Source organism: Doryrhamphus excisus, linkage group LG6 (genome assembly GCF_037039965.1).
Source record: "Doryrhamphus excisus strain RoL-2023G ecotype Guam linkage group LG6, RoL_Dexc_Guam_v1.1, whole genome shotgun sequence".
NCBI classification, from domain to species: Eukaryota; Metazoa; Chordata; class Actinopteri; order Syngnathiformes; family Syngnathidae; genus Doryrhamphus; species Doryrhamphus excisus.
This window is the reverse complement of record NC_136362.1, coordinates 17,948,521-17,969,914: the sequence shown is the minus strand read 5'-3', so window position 1 is coordinate 17,969,914 and position 21,394 is coordinate 17,948,521. Positions and strand designations below refer to the sequence as shown.

General features: G+C 43.9%; 2 protein-coding genes across 4 annotated transcripts; one reads left to right on the top strand and one right to left on the bottom strand.

Annotated features, from left to right (window-relative positions):
* The first annotated feature begins 9 nt into the window (after nt 1-9).
* Nucleotides 10-12,597, top strand: wdr47a (WD repeat domain 47a). Its single transcript, XM_058067614.2, has 17 exons — nt 10-160; nt 1,061-1,230; nt 1,317-1,400; nt 1,489-1,573; nt 2,775-2,906; nt 2,990-3,166; nt 3,236-3,747; nt 3,820-3,937; nt 6,220-6,401; nt 8,042-8,284; nt 8,366-8,429; nt 8,544-8,701; nt 8,781-8,950; nt 9,682-9,852; nt 9,924-10,055; nt 10,137-10,355; nt 11,388-12,597. The coding sequence occupies exons 2-17, from the start codon at nt 1,073-1,075 to the stop codon at nt 11,528-11,530; spliced, it is 2,748 nt and encodes a 915-aa protein (XP_057923597.2). The 5' UTR covers nt 10-160; nt 1,061-1,072; the 3' UTR covers nt 11,531-12,597.
* On the bottom strand, nt 12,378-21,221 carry gpsm2 (G protein signaling modulator 2). 3 transcript variants are annotated; one of them, XM_058067615.2, is made up of 16 exons: nt 21,027-21,221; nt 20,602-20,640; nt 19,266-19,509; nt 17,007-17,228; nt 16,801-16,936; nt 15,862-16,001; nt 15,663-15,786; nt 15,474-15,589; nt 15,234-15,389; nt 15,048-15,156; nt 13,979-14,108; nt 13,780-13,856; nt 13,509-13,700; nt 13,274-13,433; nt 12,984-13,168; nt 12,378-12,842 (listed from the first exon to the last, which is right to left on the bottom strand). In XM_058067615.2, the coding sequence occupies exons 3-16, from the start codon at nt 19,328-19,330 to the stop codon at nt 12,681-12,683; spliced, it is 1,974 nt and encodes a 657-aa protein (XP_057923598.2). In that variant the 5' UTR covers nt 19,331-19,509; nt 20,602-20,640; nt 21,027-21,221; the 3' UTR covers nt 12,378-12,680. The 3 variants fall into 3 exon arrangements, with proteins under 3 accessions (XP_057923598.2, XP_057923601.2, XP_057923599.2); XM_058067618.2 differs by lacking the exon at nt 19,266-19,509; XM_058067616.2 differs by lacking the exons at nt 19,266-19,509; nt 20,602-20,640; nt 21,027-21,221 and adding an exon at nt 17,905-18,115.
* Nucleotides 21,222-21,394: the final 173 nt, after the last annotated feature.

Sequence of the window (21,394 nt, the reverse complement as noted above, 5' to 3'; positions counted from 1 at the left end):
CTGGGGCTGGGCTATACAAGCATCCAGTCAGCGAGGAGGAGGTCACGTCAAGCAGCCTCCATTCAACAACACCGAGTGGTACCGACGTGACAGCGTGGACATAAAAACAAACAGAGCTGCTGTATAGTTTTCTTTTCACCTCATGTTTGACTCTTAACGGGTGAGTTATTTCTCATGGCGCCTTAACTACTGACTGACGTCGCTTGTCGCCGGGGAACACAGCACCCCGCCCGGCTAGCGAGCGGAGGATGATGCCGCCCCTCTTTCCTGTCGGCCTGGCTTATTGCTGTTCAAGTCTCGCTCTTTACTGCCGCCTTGTAAATTAGCCAGTTTGGTTTGAGCTACTAATGTTAACTATTTACTGTTTTGCTGTAATCCCGACAGCGCCAGCAGGCATGTAATGCTAACAAGTAGCTTAATCTCATTTTGGCTTAAGTGTCATTGGCTAACCGCTGCTCGCCTTGCATGCTAGCTTAGCATAGTTGTCGTTCTAATAATGTTATATTGTTCTGTCTCTGCATTTGTGTTTTCTAGTTGTTCTTTTACATGAAGAGGCACACTGAAATGCTACGACGTTATTATCATAAATGGTCTGCTATTATACACCTGTCTCTGCACCTCTGCTGTTTTATGTGTTATTTCAAACATAATTATTAGCACGTTTGACTACAAATAACGACTTTATTCAGCTTCAAGATATTAGCAAAACCTCTAGGTGCGATGCAGTAAATTACACACCACTGCAAACTACAACCACTATAATTAACATTCAATACAACTACACGCCAATTGAATGATAAAGCTCACCCAATGAAAACAATGGTATTTCTGGAATTTCAGTGACTCTCAGTAATGCATTCAGCATTAAAGTCTTTGCACTACTAGGCAAAGTCTTATTGGAGTAATATTGTTCTCCTTTTATACAGCTTCAGGGGACAAAATAACACATCTGTTAATTGCATGTTGTAGGTTTGCATGTACTTTCATGTCCACTCCATGTGGCCAAACTGTTTTATGTTAACCAGTAGTTTCATTCATGATTCCGTGGGTTTATTTGCAGACGGTTGCCATCATGACAGAGGAGGAAACCATCAACGTAAAAGAGGTGGAGATCATCAAGGTGATCTTGGACTTTCTCCACTCCAGGAAGTTGCACATCAGCATGCTGGCGCTGGAGAAAGAGAGCGGCGTCATCAATGGACTATACTCGGACGACATGCTCTTCCTCAGGTAGGTAGTTTTATCCTATTATACTGTAGCTTTTAGAGCAGGGGTGTCCAAAGTGTGGCGGTGAACAATTGCTGTGATTGTTTTAGGCAACTGGTGCTGGATGGCCAGTGGGATGAGGTCTTGCAGTTCATTCAGCCGCTGGAGTGCATGGAGAAGTTTGACAAAAAGAGGTATGGGAAGCTATTTCTATTTGTATTTATCATTGAGTGAAAAATAAATTGAATTAAAATTGTCACTGTGACTAATTGACCCTCACAGGTTCCGTTATATTGTGCTAAAGCAGAAGTTTCTGGAAGCCCTGTGTGTGAATAACGCCATGTCTGCTGAGGATGAGCCACAGCATGTAAGTTAAACCAGACATTTTGTATATATGAAGTTTGATGCTGTATTTTATTACTTTAGAAATGGTTCCGCAATAGCCATCACATCTTTGCTACAATATGATTTATTTTGCTTTTACTGATGTAGTGTTATTTTTTCTTCCATAATTAGGATATAAGTTAATGCAGTGATTTTCAACCACTGTGCCGCGGCACAGTAGTGTACCTTGAGAAACCGTCAGGTGTGCCGTGTGGAATTATCCAATATCACTTTTTATACTTAACATTAATTAATCATCATTTGCAAATATTATGTCAATAGCCATGAACATATGGACCCAAATATTGCAATTGCATTTGGTATATTTGCTCAAACGGAAAGAATTGAACAGGGATGGACTATTCCTTTCCCCAATCCAATTCAGGTATCTTGTACCTGCTCAAACGGTAATTTGTCAGGGTGCCTTCTTCTTCGTGGTGTTTTTCTTCTTCTGTTGTTTATTGGCGGTTGGCAAGCAGCTTTTGTATGCATTAGCGTCATCTGTGAAACAGAAACTAAACACTTCTATACTTTATTCACAAGTGCAGTTTTATTGAAAAAGAAAATATATATCTATATAAAACATGTCCCGAGTTTAATTATAAAATATTAGCAAGATTGAATGTGATCTTTTCCTGTTTAAATTTATCCCGGTTGCGTTCTTTCAGCGCATGCTCAGATATGATGTAACACGCGGCTCCAGACGTTCTTCAGTTTTAAAAATGGAGGCCAGCAATCGGCGTTGGACTGCTAAGCAAAGTTTGTTTTTGATTCAAACTAAATTTCAAGACTGGACAGACGAAAAACTGGCAATACGGAGTTATTCCAACAAGTGAAAGAAAAACTCGGGGAAGCCGGTATCACGTGATGTTGATGTTTATGTTTTACTGCACATGACCCATTGACTATTCTGGTTGATTTTCACGGCGCATGTAGACAAGAGATTGGAATATTCCTTTCCATGGATACCATTGTTTCCCGGAAGGTCATTTGGAAAAAGAAAACTCGTCATGTAAACGTGGCTATTGTGGAGTGTCTGTGGTGTAAAGACTGGCAGAGCAATGTAATATTGGTCCGTGTGGCAACACCTAGCTTGTTCCTCCCATAGACTTATTGGTGCACGTGTGAGGTCATGGTGACATTTTGTAACATTTTTGGTTAGTGGTGTTTTACATGTTTTCCAGTTGGAGTTTACCATGCAGGAAGCGGTGAAGTGTCTGCATGCCCTAGAGGAGTTCTGCCCCTCAAAAGATGACTACAGCAAACTGTGTCTACTGCTCACCTTGCCTCGCCTCACAAACCACGCAGAGTTTAAGGCAAGCGCTCACATGCTTAACTGCACTTAACATTGTGTGGCCTCTGTGAGCCGCTTGTGACCTCTCTTCCCATGTCGTGGCAGGACTGGAACCCCAGCACGGCCAGGGTACAGTGTTTTGAGGAGGCCTGCACCATGGTGGCCGAGTTCATCCCTGCAGACAGGAAGCTGAGTGAGGCTGGTTTCAAAGCAAGCGGGGATCGCCTTTTCCAGCTGCTTCTCAAAGGAGTCCTCTATGAGTGCTGCGTGGAGTTTTGCCAGGTTTGTAGCTCTTAAGAGTAAAAGTAGTCTGTCAGGAAGGTTGTTAAATGTTTTTTTATTTGTGCACAGAGCAAAGCGACTGGTGAGGAGATCACTGAGAGCGAGGTTCTGCTGGGAGTTGACATGCTGTGTGGTAATGGTTGCGATGACGTGGACTTATCACTTCTGTCGTGGATGCAGAACCTGGCCCACAGCGTCTTCTCCTGCGCCTTTGAACAGAAGCAGCTTAACATCCATGTGGACCGCATAGTCAAACCCGCAAAAACCGGCTATGCTGATTTGCTCACGCCACTCATCAGCAAACTGTCTCCGTATCCATCCTCCCCCCTGCGCCGACCCCAGTCGGCCGACACATACATGTCACGCTCTTTGAATCCAGCACTGGATGGCTTGTCTTACGGACTGTCCGGCCAGGATAAGCGAGCGAGTGGCGGGGAGGTTGCACCGGGTAAAGGGGTCTCTCCTATGTCTCACTCCTTTGCCAACTTCCATTACCCTGGAGCAGGCGGGCAGAACCTGAGTAGAAGCCTCATGATGGAGAGCTCTGACTGCCACAGCATCTTTGAGGAGTCGCCTGAAACGTACGTTCAACCACACATCTTCTTATTGTCAGCTGTCGGGTCTCCTTTTCTACTCATTTGTTTTGCGTTAAGGTCGAGGACAGAAACTCCTGTGGACAAAATGATGAATTCTGGTGCAGCTCAGAACTCGCGTCCTGCTTCTGCTCCTGGGGAGGATGCACCTCCAGCTGCCTCTGCTGAAAGGAACGAGGTACAGGAAATCTCAGACTTTGACTTAACTACATTGACCCAAGTATGACACAGTATTATTTTCCAGATAAAAAAGTCTCAAAGACACTCTCTTATATTTGGGGAGATTTATACATTCAAACTAACGTGTGATGTACCATAAAATGTGTTCTCTCAGAGCTTTTCTTCTTGTCACTCACACACACACTAGTTACATTGAAACCTGCTAGAAAAATATGTCTCAAACCTCGGGCAGTTGTACAAACAAAAGAGGAGGGGTAATGATGTTAATTTTAAGATAAAGATAATCAGCCATCATACTACTGTCACACAGACAGAAAATATTATCAATCTACCAGTCATTTTTCTCCAATCGGAGCTGTGGCCGCAAGGTGGCGGGTGCTTGTCATGGTGACAAGCCACAATTTGGATGGTGGACAACAGCGGTCAGGACCGCTGTCAAGCTGAAGAAGGAGTCCGATCAAGCATGAATGGGTTGTGGGGCTCCTGGATCAGTTGGCTAGCTACCAGCAGGCCAAACGCCACGGGGCTTTGGTGGTGGTCGAGGCAAAACCTTGGGAGTGTGGTGGGACCATGGAGCATGACTTTCAGTCAGCCTCAAAGAGGAAAGTGGACGCATCGGATCGGTACAGTGTCTGCAGTAATGCAGTCACCATACCGGACCATGGTGGTGAAGAGAGAATTGAACCTGAAGGCAAAGCTCTCAATTTACCGGTCAATCTATGTTCCCACTCTCACATATTGGCATGATGTTTGGGTCGTGACCGAAACAACAAGATCGCTGATACAAGCATTTGAAATGCGTTTCCTCTGTAGGGAAGCTGGTAGCTAGTGTGAGGAGCTCAGTCACCCAAGAGGGTCTCAGAGTAGAGCTGCTGTTCCTTCAAATCGAGAGGAACCAGTTGAGGTGGCTCAGGCATCTAGTTCAGCCTGAGCCTCCCGGACCCTCCCTGGTGAGCTGTTGAATGCCCAGCTGGGAGAAGGCCCCAGGGCAGACCTTAGCCCGTCAGGGATTGTGTCTCACAGCTGAGCTGGGAACACCTTGGTATCTTCCCAGTGGAACTGGAAGAGGTGGCCGGAGACTGGGAAGTCTGGACTTCCCTAACGAGACTACTGCCCCCGTGACTCAGACCCAGATAAGTGGGGGTAAATGGAATGGATTTAGTCTCAAAAATATATTTAAAAAAAACAAGTCTTGAAAATATTTAGGGTTAGTCAATACTTTTCTTGTGGTGGTCAACTTGTTTGAGGTGTTGTGCACCACCACATCATGGAGGAGCTGCAGTGTCCTCACTGCGTGTCTGCAGTGAATACCTAAATATAGACAGCGGTTAATCACAGTGTGAGTCATCTTCCCACGGTGACTACAGCTTGAAACGCTGGGTGGATCCTTTTATTGATGATGTCATGTGGGGCTTTTCTTTACTTGATGCTTTTCATTGCCAAAACAAGGTACTATGGGGTACTATTTCTAGTGCATTTTAATGTTGAAAATAATCACCCCAAATAGAGGTCCACCGCTAGCCTGCACTCACAATGGTCCATGCAGTTCAGCATTTGTGTACAATCACACAAACCATAATTATGAGGTGCATAATGACGAGGTGCATTGACAGCTGAGAAGGCGTTTAGTATGATATATTACTGCTATCATGTTGCCTAGGTAGATCCTAGGTTAATATTGTGTTTGCAGTGTAAACACAATATTAACCTAGGAACCGCCTCTGTCCACGTCTTTCTCTCCATTCTGGGCCTGGTGTGTAGCAGTGTGCAAAATGTGTGCTTAGCGCCCCTTTCCCCTGCTGTCACCCTGGAGACACATGGTGGCCAGAAACAGAGGAGGCCTGAAAGGGACTCTGGATCACACTCCCACCCAAATCCCAGCCTCTTGTTCTAGCCTATTCTAAAGCTGATGCTAGGCTACATGCCACGTTTAAAATGGGCCCTTCCTCAGATCTCCTTCCTAAAACTCAATTAACAATATACATACAGATTAAAAGCACAATATTTGTGTGTGTCTGAGTGATTTCAGCGTCCAGTCATCTAGAAGCAGATTTGTGAGGTCAGAGGTTACTGATGTGTTTTTTATTTAATTTTTTTTTTACCTGAGAGAGCAGAGGCGCAGCTTGGTTTATCATGTTGACATGAATTACAGCCACCCTCCTCACACGTTAACATGCTTTTGTGTTCCATCATGTCTTATAAGCAAACTGTCCTCTCTGAATGTCCCTTCATTCCGCTTCATTATATACAATGCATTAACGATCTGATTTCCACCTGCAGCTGTGGGACTCCACCGAGAAGTATGAGGAGTATTATCGTCAGCGCTTGCGTGTGCAGCAGCACCTGGAGCAGAAGCAGCAGCAGCGGCAGATGTACAAGCAGATGTTGCTGGAGGGAGGAGTGCAGCAGGAGCCCCCGCCTGGTGACATGCAGCACAGCCTTACGGAGAAGTTCCTCAACAGGTAAGAAGAGCAAGAGAAGAAATCTTGGTGGGAGTGGGGGGGTAATAAACATGAATCCAATGTGTACAATACATTCAACGTCATTGGCATCATCCTCGTACCTCATGGCAATAACATAATATGAGTCTGGTTGCAATGGCAATAACTAAACATGCATTGAAAATAAGATTCAGATACACTACAAAAAGAGGAACATCAAATGCATGAACATGTTTACAGCTTGTTTCTCTACAAGGAGACGGTCTCATCTAAGGGTAATGGAAGACAATGACACCCGATGTGATGCTTATGTCCACTCTAGTTTTGTTTTGGTTGCTGTCACTGCAAAAAAAAAAAAACGCTTCACACACACGGATGTCAGAAATGTTGTTGTCTCGAACATACTTTTAATGCCGCCATCATTTGCCATCTCCAGATATTGATGTCCTTGCTTAGGCATACTGGATTCACCTGGTGTGTTGACAAATGGGTCACGGATGCATTCCTTGACAGTTTGTGGGTCGTTTGTGGTTGGGAAGTAGCACTCAAGCTCTTTTAAAAGCAATGACAAGTGATCGTGCACCAGCGGGGAGAATGAAGGCTCAGGGTCAGTCTCATGTATCCCTGATAATCCCTGCTAATGTTTGAAACATGTCCAGTTTGCCTCTGTTCATACACCTTTCCCGCTTTTGAAAAGAAACTGTACAAAGATGTCTGTTTCGTACTTATTTTGCTAGCTTGTGGGTTCAATTTGACATGACCGAGATGTAATTGAGAGAATCCCAAAAACAAAAGATCGGTCAGACAAATAAAAAGCAAATAATGCAAGTTATATTCTTTCTTGTGCTACCTGGAACCAAATAACGATGAACGATACCGGTTCACAGACCTCGGGTTGAGGACCCCTGGCCTACACGAAAACGACAATAGCTGAGCAGCTGTCAGACGAGAGCAGGGACACACATTTTTAAGGAGCCCCGTGTGGTTTCTCCACAAAAACACACTCCTCCCCCAATGCACAGTGCACCATCTGCACTGACCAACATCGCTACATCACGCAGAACAGACTGACAGCCACACTCTTTGTTGTATTTAACATTTCCCCTGGAGAATGAATGCATTATTTATGTGGTCAGCTGTGTCTCATTCAGTTCAGTTGGATTTATGCTGTGACAATGCACAACAATGCCAAGGCACTTTCAATACAGTTCAGGCCTGGGACCACCACACTACTAGTACTACTAGTACACCACACTACTTGGTGGTAAAAGAATGCTGCTGTTAACGTGACTAGCATCACTTTTACACATTGTAATGATGAATGTGATTGTGTTGTTGCTTTCAGCTTTTGTGCAAAGTCACTGTCTTGAAGAAGGAGATAATTCTAGACATTAAAGACCTTTGGCAGCATAACCCAGACCAAGCAGTACATTTGCTCCAAAATATAATGTTTTGGGGGGGCAGTAGAGGTAATGGTGTGGAAGTACTGTACAATAGAGTTGATCCATTGTGAGTGCATAGTTAATTGCCCCTTTTGTCCGTGGCTCCTGAAGCCCAATAGCCCAAAGGCAAGAGTTCCTCATTAGCCATGTGATGTAATAATTAAAAAGAGTATCCATCATCAGACATATATTGATGCAGAGTCTTATATGTGTCCTCAGGTCCATCCAGAAGCTGGAGGAACTCAATGTGGGCATGGAGAGTTTAGGAGAGGAGGTGAAGTCCTTGGCGCAGCAGTGTAATGGCAACCCACCTACTTCCGAGTGCAACAACAATCCCCCAGCCACCACCCCAGAGCACAACAGGAGCCGGGGGAGCGGGGTGCTGAGCAGTACTCCACAGCAGCAAATAGCGGGAGGCCGTGTGGTCCTAGTCCCAAATGAGTCCCCTGTTGTCTCACAGAGGTGGGTGCTGTGTCTTTGTTTTGATTGCAGGGCTCACAGTCAAGCTAGTTTGAAGACTGTTTGTGTTTTTTGTGTCCATAGTGGTCAGAATCACACGGCTGGTTCACATGGTGATTCCCCAGGATCATTGTCTCGCAGTAAAGAGGTGTGTTAACGCAGTACTATCAAATATAATAAATATATCATTATAATAGCAGTAATTTAAATAGCTAATACAGCTATCACCTTCCTGTAATACTGTATTTTTTTTTCTCCACAGGGTGACAAAACAAAAAGCTTATTTGTGCCAGTACACACTCTGGAGGACACTCAGGCTATCCGTGCAGTTTCCTTTCACCCGTCGGGGGCGCTCTATGCCGTCGGATCAAACTCTAAAACACTTAGAGTCTGCGCTTATCCAGAAACACTGGACCCAAAGTAAGAGTAGTAATCCGATGGATCAAACTTTATTATATTATTTCTCCCTTTCTTCATTCCTCTGCTACTCTTTCATCAGTGGCTCAAGTCCAGTGAAGCAGCCAGCGGTCCGCTTCAAGAGGAACAAGCACCACAAAGGTTCTATCTACTGCGTGGCCTGGAGCCATTGTGGACAGCTGCTAGCGACAGGATCCAACGACAAATATGTCAAAGTTTTACCTTTTAGTGCCGAGACGTGCAACGCCACAGGTGAGCACCTGTGTAACCAAAAAAGCCAATGTCAATATTTTATGCTCATACAGTGCTCATACTTTCCTTTTTACTTAACATTTTCAAAGTGAATTAGCATGTTTGAGGCTCTTGGTCTACAATATACGGTAAAATACGGTATTAACAATTAAATATGTTGGGGTTTTTTAGCACTTCCTGTTGTAAGTTCCATTTATTACCTTGTAATTAACCTGAGGGCTGAGGTACACGGGCACCCCCTTGCTATACTCCTTGGTTTCATCCACATCATGTGGTGGAGATTTGATCACGTTTGATAAGGCGTCTCTCAATGTCTGGGCAAAAGCTACAGTATTTTATATTGACACAAAAACAAATGAAATTATGATCACAAATGATCATAATTTGCGAGATGTGTAACCCTGAAGAGTTTGCTGTGGAATGGGAAGATTATGCTTTTCCCAGCATGCTTTACTATACTTAATAGGATCAATTTTGACTGTCTCATGCCTTTTTAAGGTCTTATTTTGTAGTTTGTGTAATTTTTAGTTATGTACCATCAAACTTGTGTTACTCTGAGTCTAAATCTGGCACCTTTCGTTACAATGACAATCACTGCTATACGGTATATAATACTTTGACGACTTAAGTTCAGCAATGCTACAGGAATCGTTGAAACTGACAGATTTAACATAGATCATAAGCACGATGTTTGATGAGGTCTGTGATATGGTTATGTTGTGTCTCCACAGGTCCAGATTTAGAGTTCAGCATGCATGACGGCACCATCAGGGACTTGGCCTTCATGGAGGGTCCAGAAAGCGGTGGAGCCATCTTGATCAGTGCTGGCGCGGGAGACTGTAACATCTACACCACAGACTGCCAGCGAGGACAGGGCCTGCACGCCCTCAGTGGACACACCGGTAAATACACTTCCACTTTCACACCCGAGGAGACAAATATGTGCTGTAAAATATGATTTTAATGTGTGCAGGTCACATCCTGTCTCTTTACACATGGGGAGGCTGGATGATTGCGTCTGGCTCCCAAGACAAGACGGTGCGTTTCTGGGACCTCAGGGTGCCCAGCTGTGTGCGAGTAGTGGGCACCGCCTTCCACGGCTCAGGTATGTATTACAACGCCTCTTTTTTTGTTTTTATAAACATACATCTTGTTTTTGTGTCACAACTCTGTCTTTTTTCCACAGGCAGTCCAGTCGCCTCAGTAGCGGTTGACCCGAGTGGGCGTCTCCTAGCAACAGGACAGGAGGACAGCGCCTGCATGCTGTATGACATCAGAGGGGGGCGCATTGTCCAAGTGTACCGCCCACACGGCAGTGATGTACGCTCTGTCAGGTTCTCACCCGGTGCACACTATCTGCTCACTGGCTCCTACGACGCCAAGGTCATGGTCACCAACCTTCAAGGTAAAGTGTGATTATGTGTATAAGATTGATGGGTCAAATTGTCAGAACTACGACAAAAGCTCAGGGTTCATCCAAACCTTTATGTCCCCACCTGAACCCCACTGGGGTTGTGGTTGTGACCTTTCAAAATGGTCTCAGTAGTGCCCTCTTGGACGGTTAAAAAAAAAAAAAAGCCCAAAATTGGCTATAAGTGCCTTGCGATTGGCTGACAACCAGTTCAGGGTGTACCCCGCCTCTCGCCTAAAGACAGCTGGGATAGGCTCCAGCATACCCGTGACCCTAGTGAGGATAAGCGGCATAGAAAATGGATGGATGATATTCATTCATTCATTTTCTATGCCGCTGGATGGATGATATTCATTCATTCATTTTCTATGCCGCTTATCCTCACTAGGGTCACGGGGAAGCTGGAGCCTATCCCAGCTGTCTTTAGGCGAGAGGCAGGGTACACCCTGAACTGTTTGTCAGTCAATCGCAGGGCACATATAGCTGGCGACCAGTTTGCCTCTCGCACGAAGACAGCTGGGATAGGCTCCAGCATACCCGTGACCCTAGTGAGGATAAGCGGCATAGAAAATGGATGGATGATATTCATTCATTCATTTTCTATGCCGCTTATCCTCACTAGGGTCACGGGAAAATGAATGAATGAATATCATCCATCCATTTTCTATGTCGCTTATCCTCACTAGGGTCACGGGTATGCTGGAGCCTATCCCAGCTGTCTTCGTGCGAGAGGCAAACTGGTCGCCAGCCAATCAAGATGGATGACATGATTAAGATAAAAAGGTTTATGCTATGTGTACAGGATTAGGAAATACATGTCTTGAGGTGAAAATATCTCAAGGGGTACACCACTGTAAAAGTTTTCGGAACCACAGTCCTACGGGTTGGATCCATTTTCTACCAAATTTGAACCATGTGTCCTTGACAATAATGAGCCACAATAAATTCGAAAGCCTTTTTAAATGTCAAAACTCCACTCTTTCTAAATGTGGACATACATAATGACTATGCCATTTGTTGCTTTAGGTGACCTGACCAAGCAGTTGCCTCTGACCGTGGTGGGCGAGCACGGCGACAAGGTGATCCAGTGTCGATGGCACCCCGACGACCTCTCCTTCCTGTCATCCTCTGCCGACCGCACCGTCACGCTGTGGACTCACAACCCATAACTACACACATACACACTTTATCGGGAAAAGACACACTGCAACTGCTTCTGCATCCCACACAAACATGAAAACCACATGTTGCACATTCTCACGGTGCATCTGTCACAGCAATGGGCACAAAACACTGGCGGTGACACACACTCGCACACAAATGCAGACACACAGCACACAAACAGCTTGCATGCGCTTTTAACAAACAGGACCGGGCTCTTTTTCATCATAATGGTGCCTTTGTTAATTTGTTAACTCCATATTCCATGTTGTTGTTCCGCATCAATTTCCTCCAGCTGCTATCGTTTTGGGAATTGTGATAACTCTTTGTGCAAGCTTTCTGAATCAGCATTTTGCTATCTGCTGTTGTTTCCCCGTGGGACGTGGCGACGTGTTGCTGTTCCATGTTTTTAAAATGGAATAATCAGTGGGAGGGGGGTTCCCTGCAGGAGCTGTTATACGTTATAAGCCATTGCAATGAAAGATTGTTAGGGAATACTAGTAAATTCTGCTGTACTAAGGTAAGGACAGTAGAGGGCGGTGTAGTCTTTCAATTGTATTTATTTTAAAGCCAGTATTTCATTTCTTAACATGTAATGCACTTTTTTTTTAACATCCTGATTAATTTAGAAAAATTAGTTTTAACAAATAACACCAAACATACATATTGTACATTGTCGTATTTATTTATTTTTAGTTGTGATTGTACAGTTCTTGAAATGCTAGTGGCTCATGTATTAAGCCTGATACGTATTATTTTTTACGTAATTTAACTCAAGCTAACAGATTGCTGGTATGTTCAATAAAGTTTCTGTTAATCAAGCTGTTTTTTTGAATGAATCAGAAAACCAGTAAGTAGCTGTGAGAACTATTTATTCCTCTAAACTCAATCGTGTTAATATCATTCTTTAGGCATTATTTTGGGCATATGAGCGTATTCAGTTTTTTTTTTTTTTTTACCAAGACCACAAACAAAAATCCATGGACAGAAAGGAAAAAAAAGAGGACGGTGTTTGACAGACTCACAAAAGACAAACAAATGTAGTTAAAGAAATGTAGTAAAAAATACACATGACATTGATAAAACAATGTCCCCATAACACTGAGTTTGTGCAATAAAGTTCTTTTGTCCATTCTCCGGAGATGCATGATGTTGGGTTTAAGTGCTTTGCTCAGCAGGCGGTGGCAACATGACACGCTGCTCGTCCATTCGTTTGGCCTGTGAGCGCATAATGAGGCTGAAGAAGTCCTCGTCTGGTACCGTGGGCCCTCGCACTGGAGGAGGCGGAGGTGCGCTGCGCTGGTCATCCAAACGGGACCCCTAATGTAATAATAAATCAGAATGGATTTATTTTCCATAGCACTTCACAATAACATGAATGTATTATTCATTCACACAGGTGGTGGTAATCTACATGTGTAGCTACAGCTTGTAGAAAGAAACAGGTTTTACTTTTCCCACCTGACACTTGACCAGCATGTCAAAGAAGTCTTCATCAGGCTCTGTGTTGTCGGCGTTGGCCATCAGGTGGCTGAGAACTGCCTGGTTTTGGTTGAGTCTGAGGCCCGGGAGGCTTCCGCCTGCAGCTGAGGAATCCTCTAACCGCTGGCCTTGGACGCCTGACACGTTGGTGGACTCGGACACAGCTGCAGGGGAACAATTTTTAAAAGGTAAGAATATAGCTGGCCTGCAGTCCTATTGAGGTGTCACACATGCCTCAGCACTCCTATACTAAGTGCTCCAGGACTCACATTTCCTGATGGCCCTTGGTGGAGACTCTGGTCCTCCGTTAAGCGATAACCTGCTGCCTTTCTCTCGTATGGAGCAGCGCTGGTCATCCATGCGGTTGCTCTGGAAACGGCTGAGCAGATCAAAGAAGCCCTCATCTCCTATCATGTCAGGACTCGATCGCTATGTAGCAAACAAACAAGCAATTAGATGTGGTAGGAGTGACGGTATGAGTGTAGAAGATGTCAGGTGTGCCACCTTGTGTGGTCCATGTGTGGACGTCTGACTGGTGTCCAATGTGTTACTGGTGTCCTGGAGGACTTTACTGGAGCCACTTGTCTTGAACTTCTTTCCACGCAGACGAGTGACGAAAAACAACTTAGAGGAGCTCTTGGTGAGGGTGGGTTTGCTGGTTTGTTTGGTCAGGATGTCACTGTTCCACTTCTGAACCTTCAGTGCACACATATTCACTCGTCATTGCAGGAATAACTAACGATAAGAAAAGCAGCTTAAAGATAATGAAGCATACATTGAGCTTGTCTGGCGTGAGCTTCATCAGCTCCAGGTTCTCCATGCTGTGTCTCCTGCTCATCCTGGGCCTTGCCCCTATAATATAAACACACACATGCACAATTATGATGGCTGCTCTGTAATATTTTTATTAAAATACACACTTCCTCATGCTATTGAATGAGAAAATGTGTCCAAACTTTTGCCTGGTAGAGTACCTTGTATTTTGTAGTCCATGTCTTTATTCTCTGACAAGGTGGAGTTATTAGTGCTATAGCTCAGACCCAACACTGTCTGCAGGTCCGACACATTCATACGAGCCGTCAGTTCGCCGCTCCTGTCTCCAGTCTGGAAGAATGAGGCACACAATGTCAAAGCTGATGAATTACGAACTATGATCTAATATATATATATATATATATATAAGTCCTATCTTATGTTTTACTACGGTGGTGTGAAAGTGTTTGACCCCTTCCTGATTTTAAAATTATTTTTTTGATTTAAATATTAGTGAATAACAACATAACTCAACATAATATGCAGTTTTTAAATGGAACATTTTGTTATTAAGGGAGAAAAAATCCTGTGTGAAAGAGTGATCGCCCCCTGTTCAAACAACATCATCATCATCTATCACTATGGAAAAGGTTATTCAGCCATTTATAAAGCTTTGGGACTCCAGCAAACCACAGTGAGAGCCATTATCTACAAATGGCGAAAACATGGAACAATAGTGAACGTTTCCAGGAGTGGCCGACCAACCAAAATGACCCTAAGAGCGCAGTGACGACTCATCCAAAAGGTCACAAAAGACCCCACAAGAACATCCATTCATTCATTTTCTACCGCTTTTCCTCATGAGACGGCTGTCTTCTGGCGTGAGGCGTGGTACACCCTGGACTGGTCGCCAGCCAATCACAGGGCACATATAGACAAACAACCATTCACACTCACATTCATACCTATGGACAATTTGGAGTGGCCAATTAACCTAGCATGTTTTTGGAATGTGGGAGGAAACCGGAGTACCCGGAGAAAACCCACGCATGCACGGGGAGAACATGCAAACTCCACACAGAGATGGCAGAGGGTGGAATTGAACCCTGGTCTCCTAGCTGTGAGGACATCCAATAAATGCAAAAAAAAACTGACACTGTCATAGAGGACTTAATATATCAATATCTTAATAATTGATTACAATTAATTAATTGTGGTGGTAGTTTGCAACTGCCCTGCATTATCTTTTATACAAGATGTATTTATGTAGATAAATAAGATCGATGTTACCTCTTTGCAGATCTCCAGGTGTTTCTCAGCAAAGTGCATGGCCTGGTCATGGTTGCCCAGAGCGGTGTGTGCATTTCCAAGACTCCAACAGGCGCGCCCTTCCCCAATCCTACACACACAGACGACATTTAAACGCAGCCAAAGCAAATTATGATTGCTATGTGGAGAGTGTGTGTGTGTGTGTACCGATCATTCAGGTCCTGTGCTATGATGAGGTGTTTAAGGTGATAGTCGATAGCTCTCTCATAGTCCTGCAGAAGAGTGTATGTGTTGCCCAGACTGTAGCAAGCTTGAGCCTCCACTGCACGATCTTTTAACTGCCTTGCCAGCTGCAATGTCCTCCTAACCCACACGGAGGAGAGAGGACATTTAAATGCAACATAGAGTGAGGCTTATCAGCCCATCACTAGTCACTACTAGGCTTACTTGTAATGCTCTGCTGCGACTTCAAACTCCCCTAAAAAGATGTAAGCATTGCCCAGGTTGCAGTAAGCACGTCTTTCTGCTGAGCGGTCGCCAAACTCCTTGGCGATGAGCAGACGCTGCAGATAGAACCATTGCGATGAGGCTCACATACAAAGATTTGTGTGTTTTGCGCCGTACTCCGACTCTCACCTGCTCATGAGACGCCACGGCTTTCCGAAAGTTCCCCAGCAAGTAGTGAGTGTTGCCGAGGTTGCCGCAGGTTCGACCCTGAGCAGCTCGATCGCCAAGCTCCTTCACGAGCACCAAGTTGGCTCTGAAATTGAAAGCATAATTAAAAATGACTAGCTGGACGATGCATATGTGAGAATACACAGATGTGGTGACATACTCGTAATATTCAGATGCCTTTCTCAGTGCCATCATGACGTCTTCTGGGAAGTCACCTGGCTCAGCTCCACTCCAACAAATACTTTTCCCTTTAGCATGGTACACGTTCCCAAAGTTGTAGAGTGCTCGCGCCTGACCGACCTAACACACACAAAGTGAACAGTTATTCTAATCATTTAACTCAATGTACATGTGCTGTTTACATTCAATTCACTCATCAGATACCAAATTTAGATTTTCTATTTAAAGATACTTGGCTTTATACTGTATATGTATGGTGTATCTTACTTTGATGTGCTTGCTTGTGATACTGTTATTACTGTCACTACTACATATTAATGAACAAGAGCATACAATACACATATAACAGGGTAAAAGTTGTAATGTAATAGTAAACAGAAAGCTAACGGTACAAAATATATGGTTTGTCACCGTTGTATCCCAGTGAACCTAAATGCGTCACAAAAATCACGTGACAATAGCACTCTTCTCTTATTGGTCAGCGGAGGGCGCTAGAATACAAACAGGAAGTTTTGGTGTACGAGTAGCGAGTGAAGACTAGCATGATTAACACAGCAAAGCTTACTTGGTTTTTGTTGATAACTTTGAAACATTTCTAGACTACTTACAAGGCCATACACTACTAAATAGTCAATTGCACATTTAAAGCGACATCCTTCACTGAGAGAAGATACGTTCGGTAAGCCACTAATACTATCAGTTTGGCTGTTCGACGTCTTGAGCTACTTTTGCTAATTCTAAGTCCATGTATAATGGTGTGGTATATCCATTGTGTATTGAAAAGTGTGACAATTTAGTAATACGTTAAATAGAATATAAATAGAAAATAATAGTAATGAAGGTTTTCCTAAGCCATAAACTTGGTGTAAACAAATTTACACTTGTAAATGTAAAATAAACGTATAATTGTCAGGAATACCTTGTCGTTGATGTCCCTCGTAATGTCCAAGTGCCTCTGACAGCACACCACAGCCTCATCAAACCTCCCCAGCACCTTGAGCGTGTTCCCAAGGTTCCCGCTGGCTTTGGCTTCTCCCAGCAGATCACCAATGGTCCTACACGACAACATGTTGAGACCATATCTGGATCTAAAGAAGATGGATTCGGATGGCGTCGGTGAACAACCTGGTTAAGGTGAGGTCATGCCGGTGGAACTCCAGCGCCTTGGCGTAGTCGTGCAGGTGGAAGTAGGCGTTTCCCAGCTGGCTGTATATGGCGCTGAGCACCTGCAGGTCTTCCGTGCCCACCTGGATGGCCGCTTCAAAGAAGGAGACACCTGCTCTGTAGTCGGCCACCTTGCAGAGTCGCTCGCCTTCCAGTGCCAGCTCCAGGCAGGACACCTCCATCCTGTATTGCACAGAAGATAAAAAGGTACAGTTTTGACTGCTTCAATTTAGTGGATAAAGGCTGCAAAGTGCTGTCACAGTCGCAAAATACTTGTGGGAGTGAGTGAACAAGTATTTCATAGTGAAAGCTTGCAGTAGAGGATGTTGTTTCACTGCTTCCTTCCACCTAAAGGGAACAATGGATGTGAGCTGCTGATTTGTTTGTTATTGTAGATCTCACATCCGTTTGGCTTTGACTCACAAAGTTGCTTTTACAGTAAAACTGTGTACGTTGCGCAATCGGAGTATTAAAAGATCCAAACTGCTGATTTGAACTGTTGTATCACAAAGATGTGATCATAGTGAGAGTGGAGCAGACTAACCACGCCTCACAGTCACACATGTGATAAACACTTCAAGGCCACCTAAAGGGAGTGTCAAACAATGGCTGCCGTCTTATCTGCACATGGATTAACATCAGATTAGGCGGTGCATTCATGCAAAGCTGAATTGTTCTTCAGGAAAGTCACTCTAGTGTTGCAAAGACATTTTTCCAGTTTTGCACATAATAACTTGGAAAAGTGAGTGAAACACACACAACCTGGCCTCCTCACATGGTCACTTAAAACACAGCAGCAAGGCTCAAACTTGCACACATTGATGATTCAGTCCAGTACATGTGATGAATACCAGCCTACCTGCAGCGTTTTCTTGACTTACAACAACAGCAAATGGTGGGAAGCATCTACTGAGGTTTCCACTACAAGAGCATCCAAGCTGTGAGAGAGGTGACCTCAGAGCTACTCAAAAATCCTAAACAGGCAACCTTTGCTCTCGTATTCTGACGTCAGAGTTATTAAAGACCTGGAAAAACCCTGAAGGAGACACGCGTGTGAAACAGTCACCATGTTAAGCCTGAATGCAAGTGGGGCAAAGGAAACAGCCGAGTTGGCGTTTTCTTGGCTCATCCTGAGCTTTCTCTCAAGCGCTGTCCTCTGACCTGGTCACCGGAGATTACAGCGGCAGGAGTACAACAGATTACAGATTGGGCGAATGCTGATTTAAGTAACTTTTACGTCAGGCAGATGCAGCAGTTTTAATGCAATCAATTAATTGGAAATTAATGACCATCCTGACTCCTCCATGTCCCCCACCATGCAAATCTCTTTGGACACACACAAAGCAAGCGAGCGATGAATATTTCAGGGCTTGTTAAATATTGAAGGCAGCTGGAGCTTTGACATAGGTAGGTAAACAGAGATGACGCTGGTGGCGTCTTCTGAGAAAATTCCCTCTTGACTCAAGTCATAAAACTTACTGGAAAACAAAAGAACTAAAAGAGTTTTCTAAAAGCACAATAACAGCATAGTTCCAACTCTATGGGTCACCTTGTTCTTTGTAAAACATTGTCGTTTTAATTTAATATTGTCTTTAACTTATATACAATGCAAGGCTCTGAGACTATTTCACGTCAAAAAAGTGTCTCCATTGTCCATCCAGCCATCTATTTTCTATGCCGCTTATTCTCACTAGGATCACTGGTATGCTGTCTTTGGGCGAGACGTGGGGTACACCCTGGACTGTTCGCCAGCCAATGGCAGTTCTTAGCATGTAGGACACACAGTCAGGAGATCAGGAAGACCTGGGTTCGAATCTCAGTTGGGCATCTCTGTGTGGGTTTTCTCTGGGTACTCCGGTTTCCTCCCACATTCCAAAACATGCTAGGTTAATTGGCCACTCCTAATTGTCCATAGGTATGAATGTGAGTGTGAATGTTATTTTTCTATATGTGGCCTGTGATTGGCTGGCGACCAGTCCAGGGTGTACCCCGCCTCTTGCCTGAGGTCAGCTGGGATAGGCTCCAGCTTACCCCTGCGAACCTAATGAGAATAAGCCATACAGAAAATGGATGGATGAAAAAGGGTCTTTGGAGGTTAACTTTACATGCAACGGTACAAAATGTAATTATGTTAATTATATTATAGGTCTATAGATGTTCCCTTTTCCATTCTTTTTGCTTCCTACAAGTATTTTTACTTGAGACTGGAGAGGCCCCTACCTGTAGCGAACATGGAAGGACTGATCCTCAGCTTGTGTGCTAATCATTGAGCCACTGGTATCCATTGACGTGCATAATATGAGGGAAAATCCCAATCTAGTTCCTGAAAAAATGGTTGCGTTGGAAAAATAACGCAATCGCAGACAAATAAAAAGGTGAGAAAGTCTGCTGAAGAAGAGGCCAGTGAGATTCCACTGGGCTGCTTTTGTGCGTTTTGCCCCTCAGTCTCCCACTCGGTGTCCCTCTGTAGAGAGAATACAAGATGCTGTGTGTGAAGCCTCTTTCTGGCCATGGGGTGCCATGGCAACACACTAAACAGCGGCAAGCAGGAGCAGAGTGAGGCGGGACGAAAGAGGATGGGGGATAGCATGGCCCAGCTGTCAGTCAAAGGCGAGGAGATGAGCTCTAGTGTTGCAAGCTACAAGGAGAGCCGGTGACGTAAAAAGTCCAGACTGTTCCAAAAGGAGAGGGGGGGAGCACGTGTGTCCCACCTAAAAATTAACCCAATTTCTCCATGAGGTCAAACATACATAAGTCACACCAACATGCACCCCTGAATGGAACCTGCCAGCCCCTTATAGATCATTAAGGACAGCACATACTACGGATACATGACATACATGTGATTTTTTTAAAGCATTATTCATGCATGGAATTGTGTCAGGCCAAATACAATCATGACCACAACATTACATCATGGAAGTGATTGTAAACAATCAAGTCCCATGAAAAAAAGAATTCCACTGTACATTCAGAAGTCTACTAGTAAAACCTAAAACAGTGAGAATGAAGGGAGCATTGCATATTGTACGTACGCATACATCAGAACAATAGCGGCCTCATTCAAACAGTTTGAGGAGTGCCAGTGTACACCTTTTTCACCATTCTATGCCAAATGGGTGTGTTGCTGACTGACTTGTATTCAAAGCTGCTGTTTGTAGACATGACTGGCTTTGGGTAATGTTTCAGTAAAGACAAGCGCACTACACAATGTTAGATACGCAACAAATAATAAGATGAGGGGTCAAATATTACACCGAAACAGCTCATGCAGAGCAGCACCATATCAACATTGATTCCCCGTGGCAGCCAAAACTTTCTTGCTGATACAGCAGTGGAGCTCATTATATTGTGTACCAAATATAGTGTCTAGTAAGTGTATGTTGACCTGATACTCCAAGCTCAAGTTAGTTACTGCCGCGTACAGCAAAACCCAAATCCAAAGCACAAATTAAAGATTTCAACATTTAAAAGATTAACCTTTGCTTCCCTGCTAAAGACAAGCGGCAAAGAAAATGAATGAATGGGGGGGAAAATGAAATCATGGCATACTGACCTGTAATTCTTGCACACTGGAGCAGGGAATCTGGTAAGCCTACATGGAAGACAAGTAGAACCATGACTAATGTTATATTTCTGTCTTTGCTCCATATTTATTCAGACAACAAGCTTCATTAATTAGTACCCCTAATAGTACAGATTGTATTTGATGAAACAACCTTATACATCTCATGATCACACCACTGTGTAATAATGCTCAGTAAACATAAGAGCGCTATCACAACTATTCCAAGCATTCTGGAAGACTTCCATAACGTCACAATTAAACGCAAAACGTCACCAATCGTGAAAATAACCTTTACTAGTCGTATTATTGTACAAATGAACAAAGACAGTGAATCAATCTGAATGAATGTCATGCCTATTACAATGTCAACGCCGGTTTATGATGCCACATTAGCTTAAGAGCCGAAAACTTACGTGAGTCGATCCAGTTCGAACCAAAGTGTGTTCTCTTTCTCTTATATCACATTATTATAATAATAAACTCCATTCCGCTGTAATGAAAGTTTTTAAAAAGTTATGAAAGACTAATTGATAGCCATAGTTGGTTACGTTTAGTAGAACTTCGACGAGTGGGTTAAAAGAAAGGCTTGCTTCACTCTATCGTAGTGTTGTGTGTTTTTGTCCAAGCAGCCAATCAGAGGGCGGAATTCAAAGACAGCCGCGCCCAGGACTGCAGCCATTGGTCCACGAGAATATTTGAATAGAACGAAGTAATGATATTGTAGTAAAGGTCACGCGGCGCAATCTATATTTGAAACATGATAAATTAATTGCGTAATTTT